Raw genomic sequence first — 20,097 nt, 5'->3', positions numbered from 1 at the left:
GATTATTCAAACTAATGATATGTAAGAAGTAATATGAAACAGCGAGGATATTCTCTTCCTTTGAGCTTGTAACAGGTGTTTGAAAAAATATAACTGCATTTTTCTTTTACTAACATTAGTATGCTATAGTTATCTCCTACTACTTCCAAAAAGTATTTTCTAATAGAATCAATCTTGTTTGGAAATTAACATTCTCTGTGACAAATGTGATTATAAATAATATAGATAGTTCTTGTGAAGGCTTGTGAGAGCAAAGAAGAATATTATTAGAGATGGGTGTGGAGGGCTCAAAACTCTCTGAACATTTTACCATCTCTTATTGGTAAGTAAGGAAACGGTTATGTTGCAAAGCAGTTTTGTAAAGATAAACCATGGTATGAAATGTCCAGGAGGATTTATTTGATGGAAAAAGAGAAAGGAGTGGGCAGGTAACAACATCCCCATGGCTTAAAGGCGTATGTGTGTGTGTGGGGGGGGGGGGTAATTTTTACATGACCATTTTAAATAACAAAGGATATTTATGGACTATTGTCACAATAACTTGTAACTGTCTTGAACAGAAGGGCATAAAATATATTCTGAATCAATGTTTATTTTCTCTTTTGAAACCAGGGCCATTTTGGCAAAGTTGAACTCTGCAGGTATGACCCTGAAGGTGATAACACAGGAGAACAAGTAGCTGTAAAGTCACTGAAACCTGATTGCGGCGGGAATCATATCGCTGATCTTAAGAAGGAAATTGAAATTCTAAGGAACCTTTATCATGAAAACATTGTGAAATACAAAGGAATCTGCACCGAAGATGGTAATGTCTATAAATTATTTATTTGCTTCTACTTTTATAAAATGTTCCTTTTCCAAATTAGAGGATGACCTAACTGTTGATGACAGAAATCCTCCTTCCACCTCAATTAAGCAGTGGCTCAGTTAAAAAAAAAATTTTTCCCCAATAAATGGTACCTGCATCATTATAAAACCATGTTCTGTTAAATTATGATTGTAATTAAATCTGTAACTTAAGCTGCCACTGCAATTATACTGAATACCAGTACCAACCAACCTTTATGCTCCAGAATTCTGTTTTAGGAGTGCTCAGAAATATTAATTGTACCTGAAATACACCAAATTATTCAGGAAATTATTAACAAATACTTGTTGACTCAGGGCTTCTTCCTGAATTTCACAGAAAAGTAAGTTGCATTGCCCATAATATGTAAAAGAGAGCTTTGTGGTTGAAAACATACAATAAATACGCAAGATTTGATTCAAGACTTATTTGTAATATATTTTCATGGGCATCATCCCTTCAGTTGCTTAGAGTAATTGTTGGAAAATCTGATAAAAAGGCAAACATTTTCTTCTTTCTAGCTAAAATAATGTGTTAAACATATTTTTAGATGTAATTCTAATGGATACTCTTGTCCTGTTTTAATTAATTATTAGCATGCGCACCACATAGAGTTGCTTTGACAGCTAAGGTATCTAATGCAGGTAGTCCTTGAGTTACACCCATAATGGAGCCTGCCCATTACAGTCATAAGTTGTAACTCACAAAATGGATTAGTCATGTGATCAACCTAATTTTACTATTATTTTTCTGGTGATTATAAGTGCAAATGCATAATTCAATATGGTGTGGTTTTGTAAAATAAAATAAAATAAAATAAAATATGGTCACGTGACTGCAGGGTTCTGCAAACAGTTGTAAATGAGACTATGTTGTCAAGTGTTGAAGGGATGGTCATGTGACTGGGGAGGGAACAGTTGGAATTTAGGATCCTGGTCGTAAATCCCTTTTTTCAGGTAGGTTTTAACTTCAAACAGTTGCTAAGCGACTGGTCATAAATCAAGGGCCACCTGTAGATTGATTAGCTAAGTGACAGAAGATCAAGAAAAGCATTTAAAATAGGCCGTGGTATTCCTACAGTCGGTTGAAATAATTTGTGTGTTTTAAATACAAGGTGGTAACGGAATTAAGCTTATCATGGAATTTCTTCCTTCTGGGAGCCTGAAAGAGTATCTCCCTCGAAACAAAAGTAAGATCTCCCTGAAACAACAACTGAAATATGCTGTGCAAATTTGCAAGGTAGGTATTTAATAGAAGACAGTGAGACACTTTACTTTCCAATTAGCATATTCAGTAAGTGTTTGAAATAATTACTCGTAAATAACACTTTAGTTTCTCCTAGAATATTTATTTAGCATATTTCCTCTTTTAGGGTAAAGTCCCCATGAGGCCATTTAAAGTACAATCTTTAAAAAAATAAATCAAGTTAAAGAACCACGAAGACAACACTACGTTAAACTATATATGGAGGCAGCATTAAGATGAATAAAAGATTGGGTTAGAGAAAAAACAGCAACTGTTAAAAGCCCACAAGAGTAAGAGGTTTCAAAGTTATAGAGAGAAATATTTGTGTCACTGAGAGGGGAATTGGTGGGTCTATCACAGAAAAGTTTTTACTTCTCATACCTCCCGAGATACTTCATGTAAAATACACTAAATATGGAATACTGATTTTTGGACCTTTACTTTTTTTCTGTTCCCAGTTTTTCAACTGCGTGGTACTTTTATTATACAAAACACATGAACTTCCTTTTATGCAGAAACTTGGCATTCTTTGGTAGGGGAGGAGTTCCATGTTATGCACCCTTGCATTAAAAGAACATTTGCATATGTAACAAGGCTCTCTTTAATTAATATATTTTTTCACTTCTATAAAACGTTGTTTCTTTAAACAGTCCATCTAATGAAAATAAAGGTATTTGACATAGCCCTTTAAAGAAAACCCTTTAAAGAAGATAATGTCTCAAGTCAGTGGTTCTCAACCTGTAATCTGCAGACCCCTGCGGGGGAGCTGTGATTTTTGTCACAGGGGGTCCATGAAGACTTGAAGAAATGTTATGATTTCAGTCTTAAGTCTTGTGGGTCCATGGCCATGATCTGTGGCCACGAAAAGTATTTAAAGGGGATCAATGATGAAGAAAAGGTAGAGATCCACTGCTCGAAGGGATTGGTCTGCGGCCAGAAGAGAATAAAATTGACTTCATATTGTTTGTTTCTTCATTCAGGGAATGGATTATCTTGGATCTCGACAGTACGTTCATCGAGACTTAGCAGCAAGAAATGTTCTAGTTGAAAATGAGCAGAGAGTAAAGATTGGAGACTTTGGCCTGACTAAAGCCATTGAAACTGATAAGGAATATTACAAAGTGAATGATGATCGAGACAGCCCTGTGTTCTGGTAAGAGACGACCAGTAGGAACCTAAGCAATTATTTTTCCTTCAAGAAAGGAGTTGGCTCAAGTGAATGAACCCCTTCTGTGTCACTGTGGACTATTCTGTTGTCTAATCCTAGGCTTCCTGGTTCAGTGATACCTTTGTGCTATTCTGTAGTCAGCCATTGAAAAGGTCCTAGAATGGAGTAGAGCAGGGGTCCCCAACTCCTGGGCCGCGGCCCATTGGGAACTGGGCCATGCAAGCTGCATTTGTACAAGTGGCGCACATATGTGTGAAACCATCTCTTCCTGCTGCTGCTGGTTGGCAGAGCCGGAAAGATTGGGGAACACTGGAGTAGAATAAGCAAGGAAAATATCCCTCCTTATATAGGTAGTCCTCAACTTATGACCATAATTGAGTCCAAAATTTATGTTGTTAAGTGAGAAATTTGTGAAGTGGGTTTTGCCCCATTTTACGACTTTGTTAAGTGAATCACTGCAGCTGTTAAATTAATAACATGGTTGTTAAATGAATCTGATTTCCCCATTGACTTTGCTTGTCAGAAAGTCACAAGATTGCATGATTCCTGGACACTGTAACTCATAAATGTGACTCAGTTGTCAAGCGTTCGAATGTAAATCGTGTGACCAGCGGGTTGCTATAACGGTTGTGAGCGTGAAAGATGGTCAGAAGTCACCTTTTTTTCATTGATGTTGTAACTTTGAACGGTCACTAAATGAACTATTGTAATTTGAGGACAACCTATAACTGGAAGACATGATTGGTAAAAATCACTTGAGTTAATTATATGGGTTTGGCCTAAAATGAAAGTATTATATTATCTATATTATTACAGTTTCAAGGTTACTGTTACATGAACAAATAAAGGCATAGTATTTGCTTCCATTACTGTTTAAATGGAGGCAAGCACCTAGCCCCTCCCCCCAAATGCTTTGGGCTACAAAACCAACTTTGAAAGTTATTGTTGTGCCAGAACTGTTGGGGGAGCATCAAATTGCCTACCTACTTAGGCCTAATAGGAATTGTTAAAGAAACTTTTGAATTGGCCCTTAGTCTCATCTCCTAAAACCTTTTTTTTCCTTTTCTGCTCTAACAGTTGCTTATTTTCAGTAATCTATTGCTTACATTTCAGTTTGTTTCCTTTTTTGTTTTCTCTTCAACTGAGGCATAACCCTTCTGCTTGTTCTTCAACCCTTTGTTCTAGGATTGACTTAACAATTATGATTAAACATTAACAAACATTATTAAAAAATTAACATTGTGATGACTTTATCTCTACAGCCCAGAAATCAAACATTTCCCATTATTAATTGGGTAAACATCGGGCAACAGTGTTAAATAATAGCAGTTAAATAATAATAACTAACAAATCTCTTCCGTTTGCAGGTATGCCCCTGAATGCCTATTACAGAGCAAATTCTATATTGCTTCAGATGTCTGGTCTTTTGGAGTGACCCTGTATGAGCTTTTAACTTACTGTGATTCTGAGTGCAGTCCAATGGCGGTAAGTAGCAATAAAATATTTTTTTTTGTTTCCCTAGTGTGATGCTCAGGATCTCACAGGGGATTCTCCCTTGCAGGAGGTAGTTTTTGAAATGCTACATTGCCCATAATTTGTTTTTTAAAAGGGGGTGGGGTGGGCATAAATATTCAGAGCATTTTTCTGGGGATCTTACTTTACGTACTAAACAGTCATGGTGTGTTCAACTGACCTGGTAGTAAAAAGAACCGACAATCAGCTGAGAGGAGGAAAAAAATTCCAGTCAGCTGAGGAGAAAGAAGAGAAAGAAAAGTGCAGGTTGGGCCCTCCCACCTGCCCCTGCATTTCTCTTCTTTATCCTCTCAGCTGATTGGCGCTGCAGGCCTCAGTAGGTGTGGGGAAAGCTACGCGCCAAAGCACTCCCACCAAGCCACGCCCACCGAACCGGTAGTAAAACAATTTGAATCCCACCACTGCTACCAGATATATTCTGAAATGTTTGAACTGAATAGGTTGAACTGTCCAAACATTCTTCTGCATTTCTGGACCTTTTAAGCCAATTAATATTTGTGGTTCTATTATCAAGGGCACGCGTGAAGTTATCAACACAAAAGCTGTGCTACTATTCATGCCCATCTTATTAGACTGTTCATCGGGAGGAATGCTGCTTAGTATATATATTTTCCAACCCACAGGAATTCCTGAATATGATTGGCCCAACGCAAGGCCAGATGACAGTCACGCGGCTGGTACGCATATTAGCAGAGGGGAAGCGCTTGCCTTGTCCTAAAAACTGTCCAGAAGAGGTAAACATGGTTTTTTTTGCCTTTGTTCCTTTTATAAAAGCATTTTTAACTGTCATCAAAATGACAACACTTTTAAACACTAAACCAGAGGTCTCCAAACTTGGCAACTTTAAGGCTTGAGAACAAGTTCACAAGTTGCCGAGTTTGGAGACCCCTGCACTAAACCATAACAGATTTACACAAATCTTAGGCGAATGAGCATCTGTACACTCCCTCGTTATATGCTGTCTGAAAGTTCCTGCTCTGAGTCACGGGAAAATCCCTGACTTGCCCAAAATTGTATTAGTTACAGGGTTAATTAGTTAATCAACTCCTCTCGTTGTAATCGAAGTATTGATTCCACTCAGTGTAAATGTCCCCCTTTTCACTTTAATTATCCAAAAGATCTACTTCCTTTTCCCAAAAATTTCTGCAGAACTTTGTGATTTGCCTCTAGGGCTTGGGGACAGGGATGGAATGCCATATTTAAATCCATTGATCGCAAATAAGTAGGATCTCATTACTTTATACAGAAGCCATTCAGAGGGAAAACAATCCTCTCTTTATAATATAGTTGAGCATTCCAGCCTTGATCATTTTTCCCCAAACATTTTTTGTAGTCATTTTATTGGAAATTTTAGTTACAACTTTAAGCCTTGCTAATAGCATATCTGGGCTTTTATGGGTGCCATTTATGTATATCTTGATAACCTCCTCCTTGGCACAACTTCAACAGATAAGGCTCCATAAAGTATACATGGTTTGTGTAAGTTTCTGTTTAAAAAACAACAACTCATTTCCCTACATTCAACATCTAAAAGCAAATATACATACTTAAATGGGGCTCGGTTCAAAAGAACAGCCTCAAAGAATTAGGCCACAAGTGTTTACATGAAAGCAGCCTGATTGTCCTAGGCTGGATGATTTTAGCATGGATATTATTTCCTGCCCTTCGTTCCACTGATACACTGTGATTTCTCCTACCTTGTTTCCTTAAAAAAGGTAACAAAAATTATGTTGTGCTATCTTGCCTCCAGAAGTTGTGCATGTTCCAATACTGGAGGTTTTTAAGAAGAGATTGGACAGCCATTTGTCTGAAATGGTGTAGGGTTTCCTGCAGGAGCAAGGGATTGGACTAGAATAGCAATAGCACTTAGACTTATATACTGCTTTATAGTGCTTTACAGCCTTCTCAAAGCGGTTTACAGAATCAGCATATAGCCCCCAACAATCTGGATCTTCATTTTACCCACCTCAGAAGGATGGAAGGCTGAGTCAACCTTGAGCCTAGTGGGATTCGATCTGCCAAATTGCAGTAGGAGTAGCTTGCAGTACTGCACTCTAACCACTGTGCCACTGAGGCTCCTTGAATACAGGGTCCCTCCTGTTATCTCTGAACTAGAACTTCAAGCAGTCCTTCAGGTGCTAGTAATAGAACAGAGATAGGAAGGGGACTGTGATACAATATGAGACTATGTGTTTGAAATTCAAAGGAAACTTGACATAGCACCACTCAAATTTTATAGTCCATCTTAGAATCCATGACTTATCCCATTTCACAAAATCATGTGTTAACCAGCAAAGACCTTCATAAGCAAGGAGGAATTAAATCTCATCCTGAAAGCTAGAAGCAATCCGAAAGCATCAACCAATGCATCTAAAGGCTACCTAAAAGCCCTTTGCCTAATTCTATGAAAGAAATTCCCCACAAAAGATTGCAAAGAAATTATCTTTCTCCCGAGAAGACCTATTAAAAGCATAAAACCCAACATGCTGAATAAATGGTAACGTTTTATCTACAGTTTTGAATAATTTGGCATCCTCCCAGTAGACAGCTTCTCATCTTAAAATGATTCAGCATTCTTGCCAGCAACTGTACGTAGACTTAGCCTGGCAAGCTGTCTGTGGTCCTGTGAGCCCTACAAAGGACTCCGTTTGAGTTACTAAAGACAGCATCCCAGAATCGTACTACTTTAGGCAGCTTCCTAGTCACCATACTCTTTACATTTATATAGTCTCAAAAATTAGTTCTCCTCTAGTAAGGAAGTTTGCATTTTTCACAAAGGCTTACTTATTCTGTGTCTAGACTTTATGTTTTAATTTTTTACCTCCCTGCTACAAATGGGCTATTTGCCTGCCAAGGTATACCAGACATACATCTTCTCCATGCTTTTCTTCAGGTGGCCTCATTTTCTTTTTTCCTTTTTTTCATCAAGCGTGGAATGAAGCATGTAATAATTCTGTATGATAATTTTAGCATATTCTAATAACCTTACAAATTACAGAAAGCATAATTAGAGTCTCTTAAGTGGGTTCCCTTAAGATAGTTATAGAAACAAATTTCCTGCTTCTTTTTAGCTAATATAGGATTTTAAAAAAACGTGTCTTGTGTGCTTCATAGCCTCAGAAGCAAATGTCATGGTAAGAACCTTTGTGCCTTTTATTTTCTAGGTTAACCAACTGATGAGAAAGTGTTGGGTACAGGACCCTGGTGAAAGGACAACTTTTCACAATCTGATTCAAGGCTTTGAAACACTCATTACCAAGTTATAATCCAACATTTTTATACTGTTATTGTTGAATATTTTTTAAAAGACAGCCTGTTGCTAGATTTTTTGTAATTTTGCAATTCAGCAATTCCTTTTTGCTTGGAAATAAGAGTTTGCTACCCGGCCAACCCAAGCGGTAAAAGCATTGGGTCACCCTTTGTGTGATGGCCAGAACTGTTGTATTCCATTCATTTAGGTTCTAACTGGTGAAAATAGTAATTGGCTTGCGCAACATATGAATGTTATCAGGATTTTAAAAAGAAAATAGAAGTTTTGTCAGAATAATGGCCTCGAGGTATGCAGTGTTACATTGCTTCTTTGTGAAAGCTTTTAAAAATGTACATTATGCAAAAATGCTAATGCTGTTTTTGCCAGAAGAGCCATACAAATATTCCTATTCACTGAGAAGGCTTGGATATGCATCTGTAACCTTCAAATTCAGTTACTCACGTTAATTGAGTAGGATACTTCTGAACTCATCTTAACAGTGGAAAAGTTTATATCATATTATGGATACTTGCTATTCATAGGAAGAAATTACTATAAAGCATACTGATGGGGAAAGCACTAGTTCTTTATATCCGAGCCTATTTCTTTTTGTATATTGTGTATTTGTAAACTTGTTTCCTATATGCTTGGTGCCACATAGCCTCTATCACATGTATAGAGCCGAGGTCTCTGCTAGTCATTCATCCCTAAGGCATTGTTTGATGTTTTCGTTTATTTACTTCCCTTTAAATGGAAAGCTAAGGAAATCGTCTGTTTAAATTTGTCATTTTTGCTTAGGGGAAGAATGTTGAATTAGAATACTTGGGCCATGGCCAAATGCCAATGGTTGCTCCTTTTATTATCCAGGGAAATTTCCAAATGAAACACTCAAATAACTTTGATTTTTTTTTATATATACAGTAGGTGTTCTGAACCTTACCCAGAATGCAGGATTTTTATAGACCTATCTTTTATATGTGAGCCAAATAATAGGTAAATGTAAAAGCATTATATCAATGTTGAAGTGATACCCCTCATGCCTGATAATATTTTTAGTAAACGTCATGAGCCAAATCAACAAACTAAGCAGCTAGCCAGAGAAGTTACCTCTGGGTATCTTTTATTCTGAACTGCAACACCCCTTCTGCACAAGGGTGTTGCCATAGATACAGTATGTTATAATACATTATTCAACAATAATGTATGCATTTTACCTGCAGTGTATAAAGGAATAGAATTTTACAGATTTGGAAAGCTCTTGAGCTGGATCCAGATTTAATCACTATTAAAGAAAGGCTTTTGATTTCATTGGTCAATTCTAAGTAGACTTAACCCAATCTGTTGAATCTAAATAAACCACCTATATTTTTAGTTGAAGGAAAATGGCAATATGCATGTACATGGAAAGGAGCCATGATACGGGATTTACCAGATGGTCCTTTTGCTGTCAATTCAGAAGTCTTTTTTAGGTTGAAAAAAATAAGGGGCATTCTTCTTTAAAAGGAAGCTATTCTTTCCTAAAATAAAATATTGCATTTACGGACTAATAGAGGATTTGCAATAATGTAAAATGTAATTTTTATCCTAACCGATCTTTCAAATTTCCTGTCCTTTAATGTAATCTATAAATACTCTATATGCACTTTGTTATTCTTCATTAAAGAAAACCCTTTTGATTTTATCCAGAAATGTTCATCCATTTTTAAAAAAATGTTCCAACTACTTTGTGCTCAAGCCTATACTCAGATATTTTGAAGCGATCAGTCCATTTCAGTTGGGCATTTTGTGTTTTGTCCTCTTCTTGTCGATTTCCCTGATAACTGTCCATTTTATTCATTTATTTGTTATACATTATTTATAGCCGCCCCCAGTCATGACTCACTGGGCTATGTGTAACAAGGTCAGAAAGGACACAAAAAGATTATGATTATTCATGCATATCAACTTGAATGCCTGCAGTTGGTTAACTTGGCAAAAGTAGCATAGGATTTTTAAAAAATGTTTATAGAAGCCACTGGCGTAAGGGTGCTGCATGCACTATTTAATAAAGAACTGGATATTAAAAAGTTAGTCTACTACTGGATACATGCTGGAAATTTAGTCTAGTTCTACTGAATTAGTTCTACAGCACATTGGCTCAGCAATTAAGAGGCTGGGCTTGTTGGCTAGAAAACTGAGAGGGTGAGCATCCATCCTTGCATTATCTCCTGCCAACCTAGCAGTTTGAAAGCATGCAAATGCGAGTAGATAAATAGGTACCACTTCAGTGGAAAGATAACTGCACCATAATGCCATGTTGTCCACATGATCGCAGAAATGTCTTCGGACAGTACTGGCTCAATGGCCCTTTAAATGGAGATAAGCACCACCTCCTAGAGTCAGAAATGAGTAGTGGAGTAAAATCCGCAGGATCTCTTACCTACTACAGGACTTCTGTGCAGAACCTCCCATAATGTGTACAAAGAAGCCTTTTATAAAGTTGCTCACAATCAAAGAAGTGCACTACTGTTTGAGCTTGTATGAGGAAATGAAGAAGACACTTTTTAAAAATTTCTGTTTTTTTTCTATTCAAGTCTAGCATAGGTCTAGAAAGTCGCAATTTGAGGGCAGGGACAAAATAATTATTCCTGCTGCTGTGTTATGTCAGTAGAACCATAGTAGAAGTATCAAACACAAGGCCCACAGGCCAGATCCGGCCCATGGGGCTACCCTGCAAACAACGAAGGACCCAACTGCAGCACTTTGAACCATCCCAAGCTGACTGGGTGCTGATCTACAACCTGGTAGAACAGGAGACTGTGAGTGCGCATGGGACCTGGCATCCTGGGACCTGGGACTGTCTTGCCCCACAGACTGACTGCTTTCTGAACAGTTCCCTTTCACCCAGGATGCCAGCACTTTTGCGCTCACTCTTGTGTGCATGCCCAGGGGGTGGGGTCTAGATGGCGTGGTGGCCCCTTAGCTCCAACAGGAGCTCAAGGTAAGCGTATCCGGGAGCCCCCTTGGGGAAGCAGGGTTGGGCTGGGCTGGGCTATAGGGTCCTGGTACTCTGGGACCTCAAGAGCTGACTGAGCACTTGCCCTCGGCAGCCCACACCATCTGGTGGTTCTCCGCATGGCCTGAGAGGGATGGCAAGGCTTCTCTGGAGGACGAGGCTTTGGCACTTGGCCTAGTCCCGCCTTCCTCTGCTGGAGACAATGATCACCCCCCCCATCCTGCTTGGGCCTCCACAGGTACTCCTGACAAGAACAACGAGCTGGCCACACTCCACCCCAGCCACGCCCCAACCAGCTCCCCAAGGTCAACCACAACCCTGATGTTGCCCTCAATAAAATCAAGTTTGACATCCATGAACTATAGTATTAAAGTTGTAGACAAAGCTCTAGGTAGAGATGTATCGTAAGTTATTGAAATTTCTTGCTCCCTTCCGTTCGCTATAGGCATACATTTGAGGAGGTTCACTTTGTAAACCATCTAAAGAGCTGTAGGATAAAGATATAATCGGGTAATACAATCTTATCATAATTGCTTATTTCCTAAATTTCTGTAACCTAATTGCAAGTAGTAAAAGTTGATTGGTTGCCAAATGTGTACATTCTTCAGCTTATTCAACTTCCGATATGAGCGAAGTGGACTAAACTATATAGGCTTGTAAGAACATTTACTTGCCTGTTTATTTATCAAGAGCTTGATTGGTCAAAAGGTAATGGAAATGTAATGAGGCCAATACATAAATATAGAAGTGGCATCCTTCTTTCAGAAGTGGCTTCCTTCTTCCAGGAACATACGACCAAAACCCATTGCTTAGTGTCAAAATATGACAGGTCTAATTCTACAAAACAGCTGCTTGCAGCAATTAAGCTGCTATTGAACTCAGTGGCACAATCCCAATAAACATTTCGATCAGATTTAAATATATTTAGTTTTTATGGGTAAAGCCATATTATGGTCATACTACAATTCTCAATACTGTGAGCACACAGTAGTAAATAAGCCTGTTTCAAACACATTTTCACTCATAAGAAAAGTAGACCAGTTAGAAATAAAAGTAGCATATTAACAGAAGCATTTCATGTATGTACAAAGTATTACTTCCGGGGACTGTCCCCACAAATTGTCAAAGTGACCAAAAAGAGTTTTCAAGTTGGAAGTGAGATAAATTAGATATTTGCAAGAACCATCTGGAAAGCATATTCTTTTCATTAAATGCAAGTGACTGTAATAAATTCAGCTCCAACTGGATATTAAATATATATTCATACACACTATATTTGAAAATGTGTTTAAATATTGCCTCTAGATTTAGAATTTAGAATCCCAAAGGCCAAATCTACAAACGTAAATCTAGTATCAGTCCTTCAGTTCCACAGAAACTTTATCATAACATACTTTATATTTCAACAATGTTATTTTTCAATAAGACATGAGTATCTTGACATTTTCCTAATTTACTGCTAGGAGTTGTCTAATTTTATTTACTTATATATTTTGGAAGTTGTAAATCATCTCAATAATAGTGTATTATTATTGTTGTGAAACAGATAATAGAATTAAACACTAATCCTCTTCAATCAAGGACTTTAAATCATCAGACTTCCTGAAACATCATTGACCAGCATTATTGCTTTTTAAGGGTTTCAGTGCAGTTTCTCAGCAAGACAGCAGGAAACTTCCATTATTTCATTGTTTTGAGCCTAGCTTTCACACCATAAGATTGCTATTCTTCTAAAACACATTACTGTCAGCCCAGACAACAACAAAACAAATTAATCTGGAAGACAACAGCCTCTTCCCCATACCATTTTCCTTATCAAAACTAATTTCTGTGGTACTATTGCACATGTTATCTACAGTATATAGATAGAAATCTTAATAGACACGCTTTCTTTTAAGGTACAGTTCTGTATAATGCATTCCGGAGCTCTGAGTATGTGGTCCAACGTATTCTACCGGATTATCTTCTGGATTTGTGATGAGGTATGAGGAGCTCCGCTTTTCATTTTTTACTGGCGGCACCTAAGGATCATAAAAAGTCAATTATAGTAATGTGCAACACCAAAAGAATGCTGAATTTGACATTTGATAAACTCTAACCATGATTCACACAAGAAGGTGATCTTAACAGATATAAATAGTTGGTTCCAGAGCTTTATACCCTGAATTATGTATTCCTGGATGGAATTGTATAAAGTATTCCTGCTGGTGGAAAAGGAATCTATATGCAGCTTCCAGTGCTGCCCTTCGAGTACATTGGCTCTTGAAGGATCTGCTATTTTCTTTAGAGCAGGGCTAGACAAGTAAAAATGCAATGTAGACTTTTGCTGACTACAGGAGACCTAAGTTGGTTCCAATTTCATGCTTATTCTGAAAAGTTCCATTACCAAAATAACGAAGACAAATAGTATTCACAGCAACTCTAATAAATTAGTACTATCTCAGAACTCTTAATGGTAGCACAAGATATCTGCTGAGAATACACATCTGTTCAAAATGTAGTAATGAAAAAAAACACCAGATTTTATCTGCTACTTATCCTTCAATGCATCTTAGCATGATATAGGACTTTGGAAGCTCTGGGTTGTAGCTACTTAAATGTTGGTTATGTTTGATGTATTCCATAGTTTTAGGCTCCAGCAGAAATATTTTTACCTTCAGGGGATTTTGAGGTGTAAACGGCAAGACGCTTGGATGGAAGAATCCTTGGGCTGCAGCATAATATGAAGGCATAACCTGTAAATAGGTACCATAATCACCATAAACTCCTCCACTGGATTCCTGCAGAACAAAACGTAAAAATAAAAATATGTGTTAGGAAGCTGATAACCAATTAAGAAATCAAATTACTGCAAGAAATTAATAACATAAATTTTCAGAAAGAGAAGTATATCTCTGGTATGGAGAATGGAGTAGAGGAGATTGTAGTCATGATTTTCTCTAGATTCTAAAGTTCACTAGTTAACCTGGCCCCCATTAGGCCCCCAGCCTAATTTGTTTACAGCGCTGTTGTAAAGATGAAATAGCTACGTATAGTAGGCACTGCCTTAAATTCCCACGTGACAATTCATGATCTTTGTTTTCGTTGGGGCCTTCTTCTTTCCATTATATACTATAAGCAGTCTCCTCCTCTTCCTCAGCTGACCTATTCCTATGGAACTGCCTGCCACTTTGCTGGGGAAGGGGAAACAAAGGGAGCTGTGAACTTCAAGGAAAACTGCATTCCTGCTCCACATTCCTTCTCCCTCCAGTGAGGAAAAGGGTTCACCTTTCGCCCTCTTCCTCTTCACCATGGAACTGCTGACATTTTGCTGGGGAGTGAGGGGAGGTAAGGCAACCATGGATACCCTTTACCTCACTCTGTCCCCCAAAGACACCTTTACTCCAGAGAGGAATAGGACTCATCCGTGCGACCATAGGCATCCCTTAGCCAACTCTATCTTGCCAACAGGCATATGAATCACTCCCTTGTTTTTCCTCAGAGATTTCAAGCTTCAGTTCCATAGCAGCCAATGGCTGCTCACCTATTCAGCCTTGCTGCCAGCTGATTGGGTGCAAGGGCCAGAGGAAGGCAGAAAAAGTAGGCAGACATACATTTATCCTGCCTTCCCTTGCGCCATGGAACCTATGGGTTTCTGGGAAGTATAATCAAAAGGCAGATGCAACCTTGCCAAATTTTAGTCCCAGTTCAGGGTCCTAGATTTTGGATACATTCTGTAAGTTAGCCCATTCAGGGTACATTGATTCAAAAAAATGTTTGTTTCTCAAGCATGAATTGTTTCACCCCAATGAAGGGATGTAAAGTTTGAGAGTTTTAGTATAGATAGGAAAAGTACAATACAAAATAAAGTCTAAATGACAGAAATATACTGTATATAAGCTCCAAAGCTTTTCCAGGAATCTGTTGCAACACGTTTCACTAGAAATCTATTCATTCTTAATTATACCCCAACTTTGGAATTTCAGTTCACTCTGCAAGGGATTAGCCCTGGGTTTCTGGAAGCTGCAAGTCATGCAAAATTGGCAGATAAGCTACCAACTGGTGCCTGGTATCTGATCCCTGATCCAAATTGTGAAAGTGGAATAAGCTCAAACTCTGGACAAGTTAATTTCATCCCATCCCTACTGCAAAAAACATTCCCTGGAGATTCAAGTCTGCTACTCTTTGCACAATCCCTTACAAGGAGACGAGAAATGTTGCCCAGGGCAGAGATGCTGCTGCTGCTGCTTCATAGGACAAAAACAGAGGTTTAAACTCTAATTCGTTGCTTCTTTGGGTAGGGTTGGGGAAGGCTCCAGTCTGAAATTCTGGATAGTAGTCAATGGGCAATACGATATAAGGCAGTTTTCTGATAAATCATGTGAAAAAAAATCAATGAAAATGAACTTTCATTGAGAAAATGAAAACAGTTTGCAACTTGAAGTGTTATTTATGTGTAAATTATAATAGTACACAGTTTAGCTTCCCACCTCACACCCTGGGGAAAAAACTTATCTGAATTAAATTTCTTTCTAGACTAGGGCAAAAATTATGAAGTTGGCAGAAGCAATGCATCAGATCTTTTTACTCCTGCCTCCCCACCAAATTCTGAAGCCAATTCTGAACAATTTCCTATCATCCGAAGAGAAGCAGGTTGGAAATGAGGCAGGGGACATGGATCTGCTAGACTCCAATGGTTTTCCACTCCTATGGAATATTTGGTCCAGATGAATTTGGTTGTAATAAATAGGAAGAAAAAAAGTAACAACAAGCTGCTTCTATGAGCATATATAAAATCTGAATATGAAAATAGCAAAACGATATCTAATTTTTTTTAAAAAGATACTATAATTGACAAATTGTTCTTTATATACCTTTCATTCATAAATTATCTGCACATAAAATCCTGTTAAATTCCATAAGTTGACATGGCTGAAATTGTCTTTTTTTTTCTTTCTAAAATTTCAAGTCAGCAAAACGTCAGCTAATTTGCAAACTGGCATTTTTCAGCACAGATATCCTTAGGGTGCTGAAAGACTTTTTCAATGATGTAACAAAATGATAAATAATAAGTTTCCTTGATGCACTCAAGAAATATTATTTATTTTCATTTGCTAGGAATAAATTCTGATCCAAACACATTGAAGATAATAATATTATCATATTATTATATTATTATCATAATATTAATAAGATAACTATAAAAGTGAAAAGCATAATCTTTAGCTCCTAAATGAAAAGCAGGATATTAATCCAGTAAATAAACAAATGAAACAAACTTACGTCTGAGCCACTGTTTTCTAAGTCTCCTACTTTAGTTTGAATGCTATGGTATGCCTGAGCATACTGCTGATACCACTGCTGGACTGAATCCTACAAAAGGCAAATGCATTTTCAATTTTTTTTGATAACTATTATTTTGCCAATTGTTTCTCACCAAAAGAGTACAAGTTTTGCAAACCAGCTAATCCAATTTTTATAGCATCAGTCTTGTTTCATTTAAAGCAAAAAAGTAATATTTAGATTACATCCCATATAAATTAATACATAATCAAACTGTAGCCACAAATTCTTTTTTTGCCAAATGATATCAAACTTCCAATATAATTTTCAAGTCTGCCAGGTTATTTTTATACATTGCAAATTTGCAGGCCATTCTCTAGGGGCTTTGCTAACTAGAGAATACTAGCTTCAATTTACAGTACAGTATAGTTGTTAAGATTAGAAGTTGGGGGCCATGCATTCTAGTCCTGCCTTGGTGCCTTGGGCCAGTCTCTATCTCTCATCGCTAGAAAGGAGACAATGGCAAACCACTTCTGAAAAACCTTGCCAAGAAAACTTCAGGGATTTGTCCAAGAGGTCTCTGAGAACCAGATCCTGTTGAACAACAACAAAAAAAGTCTTCCACAAAGAAAGAGTTGCTTGATCTGTTCTTATGGTTAATGTTATGCCTTTTTTTAAAATCCTGTATTAAATTTGGCTCTTAACACAATGTTCTATTTGATTCATCAAACCAGGTTTTCCCTAAGCGGCATGTTGTGAGTTACTTTATAGAGTCAGCAATTTATGCTTTTTAAATAATATCATATCATGCAAATACCCGTTGTGTGTTTGAGAAGTGGTTTGGGAATCTTGGCTAGCTCATAGGTCAAAGGAGAAGGCGTCCCAACAAATTTAAAATATCCAGAATCCAAAATCAGTGGCCTAGATTAAATAAGAGTGAGCCTTTCCTGGGTTTCTTTTGGGATTAGAAGAAGATAATTTCAAATGTTGTCTCATCAAATCATCTCCTTTGACCAATGTTCTTATGCATGCCACAGCTGTGTTACACATCAGTGACAGAAAACTATTATAGAAGCAGTGACGGATGTAGCTCTGGAGCTGATTCCAAGGGTGCTAACAGTAGTACCACCACATTTGAAGACCTTCTGCCTCTTTGTGCTTCTAAATCAGGGGTGTCAAACTAACATTGTCATGACAGAATCACGTGATGTATCAGAATTTCCCCCCCTTTGATAAAATGGGTGTGGGCGTGGCCAGCATGTGACATATCCAGCCCGCGAGCCAGGAGTTTGACAGCCCTGTTCTAAATCATACAATCGAGTTTGTTATAGCTGTTGGCAACAGGATTTGGAATCTGTATAAATTACCTGCATACTTTGTTTCTTCTTCTAAACTACCCAGAGAGATGCTGTTAAATTAACAGCTAATAGTTCTTGACAACTAAAAGAAATAGGCACACTATACCATGAATGACCTCTAATTTGCAGGTCATTTCATTTCTTATTCACATGAATTCACTATCAGAACTCTTTTTGGATGTTAGTACCATATGGTTACAGTATGTTTTTCCCCCCAGGACAACAATATCACTATTTACTTGTATTCCAGTTGTTAGCACTGGGAATCTGATCTGTTCTGCAAATCTTGCAGATTGATGGTTCTCAATTATCTTCAGTCTAGAGAACTAATTCCTTCATAAGAAGCGTACATTGTCACCAGCTGTGGTGACATTATATATCTCTCACATACCTGTGTGTAATCGCTATACTGTCGTGAGAAGTTAAAAGAGTTTTCCACTGCATGCTGTGGTGTGTTTCCCTGAGCATTTACGCTGTTGATCGAGTTACTTGCAGCTACAGATTGTGGCTTAGTATTATTAGCTTTGTTGGGGACTGCTCCTAAATGAAGAAATTATAATTTATTAATAATTGGAACAAAGTGTAAATAGTTTTAAATCCGTTTGGTTCCCCCAAAGACCCTTAGAGTGGTACACAATCTCTACATGTACACAGTACAATATTAAGTAAATTCATAGCAAAACAAAGGCATAGAGCTATTCTTTTTAAAACAAAATAAAATAAGGCACTATTTAGCATACAGTGATATCTCAGTACTTTACTGCTTCAAAACTCATCAAATTTGGTATTTGATGCATTTTGAAGCAAAAATGTTGTCCGAATATTCATTGTTTGTTTGGTATGATTAGAAAAGGGGGACAGTTGTGGAGAACGGACAGGAAGTCAGCCCGCCGGGAAAGTTGCTGCAAAAGGGAGAGAGGGAGGGCAGGAAGTCGACCATACTGGGAAGGTTGCTGAAATAGGAAAAGGGACAGACAGGAAGTGAACGTGATAAATCATGTGGTTTGTTTGGCACTTGTCCTTTTTAGTAATCGTTGAGCCTCCTGGAACCAATTAACAATGAGTATCAAGATACCACTGTAATTTAAATCTCTCAGCTCTATTCCGAGAATTGTAAAACAGATATCTACCAACCCACTGGACATATATGGTAGATTATGGTCAATAATTAGCCTATACTGCAGTGGATTGTATGACAATCAGCAGCAACAGCAGTAGCAATAACAGCTTTTTATTGTAAACTGTTCTTAAAGGCAAGTTCCAGATTTAAATTTTACCAAACAATATAATTGTATTATCTGCAAGTATCTCTTTGGCCCCTCCCTGCTTACCTGAAAGACACACAGAAGGCAGAACACTTGCTAAATTCAAGTAGGGATTTGTGCTGAGGTGTATTTCCTTAGGAGGTTCTCCAAGTAGAGAGGTTTGATTTTTGGAACAATTCTATAAAATAGATATATTTCATCACATAATTGCAACTGAAGTATGAAGTGATTTTCCATTAGAAAACTTCTCACGTTATTAACTAGAAGTGTCATTACAATTTATTTAGCTATAAATTTATCTACTCTTTTTAAAGGGCAACACATAATTACTGTGTCAGATACACAAAAACACCCTTATCTGTGCTATAAAGACATTATACATTATTATTTAAGCTCTTGCATATATATCTGAGATAGAAATAAAAGGAAAACAAAAGTAAAGCATATATAGAAAAACCATGACACTGATTTGTCTATTCTCATATATAACATAAATGCCTGTTGGATTTTTATGATTTTTCCCCCCTAAGTCTTCATCAAACTTTAAAAGCTTGAAAGGCAGAAGGGCAAACCCTCTTTCAAGCTGAATTGTTGGTATGCAACAATCAGAGAATGTCTCTTCCTTTAGACTACAAAAATGTAGCATTCTTTCCTGTTCTACTGAATAGCAGGCTGGATATTTTCAACTGAAGGAAACTAGTCTAGGAGCCCATACAGAATACAATCCTTCCTTCTTAAAGGCAGAACGAATGACTACACAATCATCTTTGCTTAAAACAACCTTAAACCAGACTGGTAAAACCAGATTAGCCAGTTAACCTCTAGGCTGGGAGACAGATCTTTGTCCACCAAGCTACTAAAAGGAAAACAGGGAAGTATATGAACTCTCTTCTGAGCTACATCAAAGCATTGTCTCTATGTACAGGAAGAGGGAGATAACACAAATTTGATATGGTACTAAGGTTAAGTCATGCCACATAAAAAAGCAGAATAGGAAAGAGAAAATGGAAGCTGCCTGAAACAGCTTACATTACAAAATGTGTGTGATATTATGCTAATGGAAAGTATTAAAAAGTTTGCTAAGTAAAATAAGATAGGAAAAATTGATATAAGAGAATAACCGCTGCTGTTGCAAAAAATGATGCAACACTGTAAAATAGAGATGTGTACAAAA

General features: G+C 37.5%; 2 protein-coding genes across 2 annotated transcripts in view; one reads left to right on the top strand and one right to left on the bottom strand.

Annotated features, from left to right (window-relative positions):
- Nucleotides 1-9,724, top strand: part of JAK1 (Janus kinase 1) — a 54,510-nt gene extending 44,786 nt beyond the window's left edge. The window contains exons 21-26 of the mRNA XM_026665982.2: nucleotides 613-805; nucleotides 1,962-2,086; nucleotides 3,073-3,245; nucleotides 4,628-4,745; nucleotides 5,417-5,527; nucleotides 7,958-9,724. Of these exons, the coding sequence (XP_026521767.1) occupies nucleotides 613-805; nucleotides 1,962-2,086; nucleotides 3,073-3,245; nucleotides 4,628-4,745; nucleotides 5,417-5,527; nucleotides 7,958-8,059 (822 nt within the window). The 3' untranslated portion in view covers nucleotides 8,060-9,724. The remainder of the gene's footprint in view (nucleotides 1-612; nucleotides 806-1,961; nucleotides 2,087-3,072; nucleotides 3,246-4,627; nucleotides 4,746-5,416; nucleotides 5,528-7,957) is intronic.
- Nucleotides 9,725-11,951: 2,227 nt separating this feature from the next.
- RAVER2 (ribonucleoprotein, PTB binding 2) overlaps nucleotides 11,952-20,097 on the bottom strand; it is a 43,968-nt gene continuing 35,822 nt past the window's right edge. The window contains exons 11-15 of the mRNA XM_087960409.1: nucleotides 18,990-19,101; nucleotides 18,050-18,198; nucleotides 16,301-16,390; nucleotides 13,693-13,818; nucleotides 11,952-13,059 (exon numbers count right to left, since the gene is read on the bottom strand). Coding sequence (XP_087816535.1) covers nucleotides 12,913-13,059; nucleotides 13,693-13,818; nucleotides 16,301-16,390; nucleotides 18,050-18,198; nucleotides 18,990-19,101 — 624 coding nt within the window. The 3' untranslated portion in view covers nucleotides 11,952-12,912. The remainder of the gene's footprint in view (nucleotides 13,060-13,692; nucleotides 13,819-16,300; nucleotides 16,391-18,049; nucleotides 18,199-18,989; nucleotides 19,102-20,097) is intronic.

Source organism: Notechis scutatus, chromosome 3, assembly GCF_049901735.1.
Source record: "Notechis scutatus isolate UNSWTSFEM ecotype Mainland chromosome 3, rNotScu1.2, whole genome shotgun sequence".
Lineage (NCBI taxonomy): Eukaryota > Metazoa > Chordata > Lepidosauria > Squamata > Elapidae > Notechis > Notechis scutatus.
The sequence above is the reverse complement of the archived record's forward strand: the minus strand, read 5'-3'. Positions and strand labels throughout refer to the sequence as shown.